This window comes from Channa argus, chromosome 1, assembly GCF_033026475.1.
Source record: "Channa argus isolate prfri chromosome 1, Channa argus male v1.0, whole genome shotgun sequence".
NCBI classification, from domain to species: Eukaryota; Metazoa; Chordata; class Actinopteri; order Anabantiformes; family Channidae; genus Channa; species Channa argus.
In genome coordinates, this window is record NC_090197.1 from 49657008 (window position 1) to 49663087 (window position 6080).

The following is a 6080-nucleotide window of genomic DNA, read 5'->3' on the forward strand; positions in this document are numbered from 1 at the left end:
AATTGTATCAGATTTGACTTTTCTTCTGTTTTTTTTCTGGTGTTCCCGTGCAAACAAAAACAATAAGCACGTGAATACCAAAACATTTGCAATTGGAACAATTTTCTGAGAGAATTGCAAGGTTGTAGATACTTTTGGCAATGACTGTATAAGAGTGGAGGTAGAAACACTGATTTGGACTACTTCTTGGGTTGAGGTAATCAGAAAGAGATCAGAAACAGAAAAGTATTGGTAGGGGAGAGCGTAGCCAGACAACACAGGATGGTGGTGGGTTTCTGGTAGAGTTTCTGACTAGTTTGATTAACAAGATCATGAGGAGTGAGAGGATGCCCGAGGAAGAACAAGGGAGATGGGCAGAGCTGTGGCAACTACAGAGGAATAAATCTGATAAGCCAGACAATGGAGTTGTGGCAAAGAGTAGTGAAAGCTCGGCTAAGGGCAGAGGTGATTAGTTGTGAGCAGCAATATGGTTTCATACCTAGAAAGAGTACAACAGATGCAGTATTTGATTTGGGGATGCTGATGGAGAAGTACAGAGGGGGTCATAGGAAGTTGCATTGTGTCTTAGACAGGAATCTCCATGGACTATGATGTTTGCAGATGACACTGATCTCTAGCAAGAGCAGGGAGCTGGTGGAGGAAAATCTATAGAGGTGGAGGTCTGCTCTGGAAAGCAGAGGAATGAAGCTTAGCCGCAGTAAGACAGAATACATGTGTCAATGAGAGGGACCCAGTTGGAACGGTGAGGTTACAGGGAGCAGAGGTGAAGAAAGTGCAGGACTTGGGGTCAGTGGTGCAGACAGTGGTGAGACCAGCGATGTTGTTCGGGTTAGAGACAGTGGCACTGACGAAAAGACAGGAGGCAGAGCTGAAGGTAGCAGAGCTTAAGATGTTGAGGTTCTCTTTGGGAGTGATGAGGATGGACAGGATCAGGAATGAGGACATCAGAGGGACAGCTCATGTTAGATGTTTTGGAGATAAAGTCAGAAAGGCCAGATTGAGGTGGTTTGGACATGTTCAGAGGAGAAACTGTGAATATATTGGTAGAAGGATGCTGAGGTTGGTGCTGCCAGGCAGGAGGTCTAGAGGAAGAGCAAAGAGGAGATTTATGGATGTAGTGAGAGAGGACATGAAGTTAGTTGGTGTGAGAGAAGAGGATACAGAGGACAGGGTTGGATGGAGGCACATGATTCGCTGTGATGACCCCTGAAAGGGAGCAGCCGAGAGAAAAAGAAGACTGAGATGTAGAATACTGAATCTAGAATAACTGTGTGAGTCAGTCAAAAACGTGTCAGTTATTGTCATCAATTCCTAGACCATAGAATCTTTTGGTTTTAGAATAGTTAAATTTTTTTTTCTCTATAGAAAACATTTGTTCTCCTGTTTTATCCAGCTGGTTGTGGTGCATTACATGCCGTAAAATAAGTCAATATTAGTGTGTTATGTAGCCACAATGTGCCCAATACTTCATTTTCAACTCACCACAGAAGCAACTTCATCACCACGGCCCATGACCGACCTGATCAACAGAATTAGTGCCATGCCGGCTGTGCTCTGCACTGACTGGATGAACTCCTCTAACAACAGAAAACACAAACGGGACAGACGTGAGAGGAAAATACGCACCCTCAGGTTTTAACAACTGAGCTAGAGCAAGGCATGGCACTTCGTTCTGCTTATAATACTATAAGTACTACTGGTACTATTGGAAACACCTACACAATCATCACTATGAGTCAAATAATGTTTGCCATGCACATGGATAGACACATTGTGAGTATGTGACATTTCTCTTTTGGTCATTTTTCATCCCTTAGTGGTAATATTTTGCCTATTTTTGGTCACCATGTCTCTTCATTGGTTGATATTTTTCATCATCTCATGCCTCTTCTGGTCATTTTTTTTTTGTCTCTCTGTGATCATAATGTGCTTCTATTTGTCCCATGTGTCTCTGTTTGGTCTATCTCTAGCTCTGTGGTTAATTTGTGTATAGTTTGTCGCCTCGCAGCCCCACTACTCGGTAATCCAGCTAATTCAGCCATGTGCACATATAAAGCTGCGCATTTATGACTCTTGCTTCCTACCGTCAGTGAGGATGTGTATATAGCAGCACACAAGGTTGCCTAGTGCTTCTTCTAGCTTGCTATGATCCTGCTCAGTCTGCAGAACAGCACTGATGGTCTCTTGGGTTCTCTGGACCACCAACATGGAAGTCTTCACCACTGCCAGACAGGACTGCATCAGCTGGGCCTGGGCTATATGACGTCCTGCTAGACCACTTAAGAGAACAGCAGGGGGAGGCAGATGCACATTGATTAGCAACACGCTAAATAACGTTCCAGCTTCCCTTCTGTTAATATCATACCCGACTCCTGGAACTGTAGTGTGACACAGTAAGTATCATATTTAGGTGTAATCATCACTCCGTTATTATATATTTCAGATCTTCAAACATAATCTAACATAAAACAAAGGCCCCCTGAGCAAACACCAAATGCTAGATTTAAATGATAATTTTATCAATTCAAGGCAAAAAGTGATGTTTTACCAACTAAGCCTGTGAGAAGAAGTAACCCCCCTTTTATAACTACATGCTAATACTACCAAACTGAAATTCATTCATATGGAAAACATTTCAAAGCTATTTTATAAGGCTGTGGGACTCCACTTATCCACAGTGAGGGACATCTACAGATGGAGAAGACAGAACAATAGCACAACCCTCCCAGAAGTGGCCAACATTCCAAAATTAGTCCAATAGTATCGCAATAAATAATCCAGGAAGGCACAAGAAATTCAAGGAAGACTCCAAAGGAACTGCACTTTTTTGCTTCAGTAAATATAATGATCATTTAAAACTTGTCCAAATTAACTTTGTTAAATTTTGATATACAAAAAAGGAGTGAAATCCGGAGGAGGTTGAATGTTTTTTCACACAAGAACACGCTTAATGGTAGAAGGGAAAAAGAGCAATGGTTGATTTTAGGGTGGAAACATTTATTCAGGTGCGCAACAGAAGTACACAGTTACAAGACAAAGTTATCAGTGTTAAAACTTGAGAAATAATTTACCGTCAAAACTACATCTAACTATAAAATAGTCTTGAGATCCAGAATGTGTCTCTATACCTGTTCTGATGAAGGAGTTCACTCAATCCCTTGTGAAGGAATATTAACACTACAAAGATGAGAGAGAGAATGAAAGAGGATTAGAAAGAAAAATGCGTGGCCATGTTTAAAAGTAGATATTACATAAACACAGACACCAACCTTCAGGAACCACTTTGTTAATGCATCTCTCACCTGGAGAAAGACAAGTGTGGAAAGGTGCTTATTCATCTTAACAAGAAACATGAAGTGCATGAAGATTTATCCGATGTCTAAAGTGATCAAAAGCAGGATGAAGGTGAGCAATAACCTACTCACCAAGAGGGAAGCCATCCAGAAAGGCAGCAATGGAGTCCACAACGTGTGCATATTTGTCTGATGCTGGATTGGACAGACAGTCAGACAAGCAAGACGACAAACAGTTTACAGTCCGCTCTTGAAGCCAGCTTGGTACTGAACCCAAGGCACTGAGGAGAGTAAAACAGGGATGTTATATTTAAACACAGGATCCATATCAATAATCGTCCACACCATTATCCCAAATATTGTATTTTTTAAGCTTTTAGCTTATACATTGCAAAAACTATAAAGTTAAATATGACCAATACTGCCATGACCAAAATTATGGTGTATTTAGTGACGTTCTGTTCGAATAGTTTTTTGTTGGAATAAAGATTGAGGTTTGATGATTTATGATGATTTATAAGACGACAAAAAGACTCAATTTTGCTTATTGAAGTCAGAGTAAAAATGGATTAAAAAACAGGTTCTAACTGACCACTAAAGCTCCCTGACAGTCTGTAACAGAGGCGTTTCAGTCTAGGGAAAAAAAACAACTTTGCTCTGTACCTAGCAACAGCTCGCCTGAGGGGTTGCTTGGCCTGTAGCGAGGTGAAGACCAGAGCAAGGATGTGGAGACAGGTCTCTAGAAGAGTTCCATCAGACTGCTGTTCACTCAGTGCCTCCAGCTGGGACCCTGCCTGATATGGTGATGTAGACACGTACACTGTCATACACTTCTAAAAGAATGCTGACCGTGTTGCACAATTAGGTAAACAGTAAGTCTGTCGGGTAATTACAACAAAAGGTGGCTAACCTTCTTTACCAGCTGGATCTGCTGCACTGGCTCTGCCAGCTCCAAACAAGACTGCAGAGTGCGGGCAACCTGCCGGACTCCATCGTTTTCGCCATCCACAGAGAGGGACACTAATAGGGACAAAGAAACGCATATTGTAAATTAACATGTAGCCAAGGGTTTTTTAAAGGCTTAGTTACAGGACTTCTTCAAATACTTATAATTATCTTGCTGCTACATATTTCAGCTTCATTACCTAGAAGTTTGCACAGTTTCTCCTTGTCCAGTGCCACAGCTTCTACTTTGGCTGCCTTCTTCTTCACCACCATGACTCCACCCTGTGTGAACAGCATCATCAGTTCCATTATGCCATGTCTGCATCAGTGATTATCTGAATCAACTTGTCCAATATATAAACCTAGTTTTGGCTTGAATACGGAGAATACAAAGTGGACGTTCAAATTCAATAACAGACCCTCACATCCGTCTAAACCAAGAAGGACGCTAAGTGTTCATTAAGTTTCTTTAATGATCCCCTTCGAAAAAAGAACCAGCTAGTATTGACAATTACGTTGTGCTTTGTTTTATTTTTTTACCAGTGTCATTCCCACATACAAATGCATAATTTGTGTCCTCACTTTCTAAGGTTAACGTACTGTATACATGTGTCTTTACCCTGGCTAAACGTCCTGCTGCTAGTGTTGAGTGTTAGCTAACTACTGCTATTTCACTGAAGCCGACTAGCAGTGAATTAGACGATGGGGACACGACAAACACTGAAACAGTACAACAACAGACGTCTAACAAAGAGGTCAAACAGCTTCAAAAACATGTAACGTTAAACATAATTAAAGTTTAGTTACCTCAGTTAAGCATGTGGTTTACTTGGAGCACTGCTGCTTCACTGGAGCCCTGGTAACTGTAACTGATACACCAAGTTCGAGAAAGAAAGGCTTCACTTCCGTTTGAAGACTTTTTTCAGAATACAAGACAAATTACGATTTGTACCAGGACTTTTAATATTTGCAGGTTGAAGGAGGAAAATTGAAGGAAATTCTTTGTAAAACATATCGATCATTTAAAGCCATGACGATTGGGTTTCCTTTGTTTTTCATAACGTAATATGAAATAAAAATTAAAAATTAAATAAAATAATAAAAAATATTTTGAAAAATATCGTAATTAAAAAGTCATTAAAATAAGGCATTATTTTACAGTTTTTAAGACGTCCTTATTAGTGCACGGTTTAATGGTATGTAGTAAAAGAGAACAGCAAAATATCCTTTAAACAAATGTCTTTTATTTTTTGCATTTCCTTTTTTTTTCATGCTTTTATAAATGAAATGTCTGTTTCTCAAAATTCCTTAAGTCGTATAAAAAATTAACTTACAAACTCCCTCAAATTGTATTTCATGCAAACCCCACTTGCAGTTTTGTTTTAAAGCGTTTTGTGTGTGTGTAACGTTAATATTGTTCTATTTTATTATGTCATTCATATTTTTTTTATTTTTATCTTTACACAAGAAGTAGTCATGTTATCGGTTATGTTACCAAAAAGTAAATTTACTTACCTGATGTTTCTGATACTAATATTAAAAAAAGCATAAAGGGAAACGGAAAAAGAAAAAAATTACATTAGGGTTTACTGCGTTCTCACAAACTTGACAGGCTCGTGGTCCATGCGCACAAGTAGACGTCACTTCCTACCAAAACGCCCTCTCTCTCTCTCTCTCTCTCTCTCTCTCTCCATGAAGTAGCGCTCCAAGTTTTAATTGGTGGAGGTTGTACGTCAATAACTCTTGGGCCTCGTGGTTTACCCGCGCTGAGAAACGCCTACCAAGTCTGCGATTGGACGAACTTCAAGAAGCGACACCCTCTAAATCCCGACCCATTCCCAA

At 40.1% G+C, this 6080-nt stretch overlaps 1 protein-coding gene across 3 annotated transcripts in view; it reads right to left on the reverse strand.

Moving 5' to 3' along the window:
• The window catches only part of thada (THADA armadillo repeat containing), an 87416-nt gene extending 82270 nt beyond the window's left edge, over positions 1 to 5146 (reverse strand). For 2 of the 3 annotated variants that reach the window (XM_067529360.1, XM_067529367.1), the window contains exons 1-9: positions 5046 to 5146; positions 4439 to 4520; positions 4204 to 4313; positions 3957 to 4087; positions 3426 to 3574; positions 3270 to 3302; positions 3129 to 3177; positions 2085 to 2278; positions 1483 to 1577 (exon numbers count right to left, since the gene is read on the reverse strand). In XM_067529360.1, coding sequence (XP_067385461.1) covers positions 1483 to 1577; positions 2085 to 2278; positions 3129 to 3177; positions 3270 to 3302; positions 3426 to 3574; positions 3957 to 4087; positions 4204 to 4313; positions 4439 to 4511 — 834 coding nt within the window. In that variant the 5' untranslated portion in view covers positions 4512 to 4520; positions 5046 to 5146. Of the gene's footprint in view, positions 1 to 1482; positions 1578 to 2084; positions 2279 to 3128; positions 3178 to 3269; positions 3303 to 3425; positions 3575 to 3956; positions 4088 to 4203; positions 4314 to 4438; positions 4521 to 5045 lie in introns of those variants that run through there. The other variant, XM_067529379.1, reaches the window with a different exon arrangement.
• Positions 5147 to 6080: the final 934 nt, after the last annotated feature.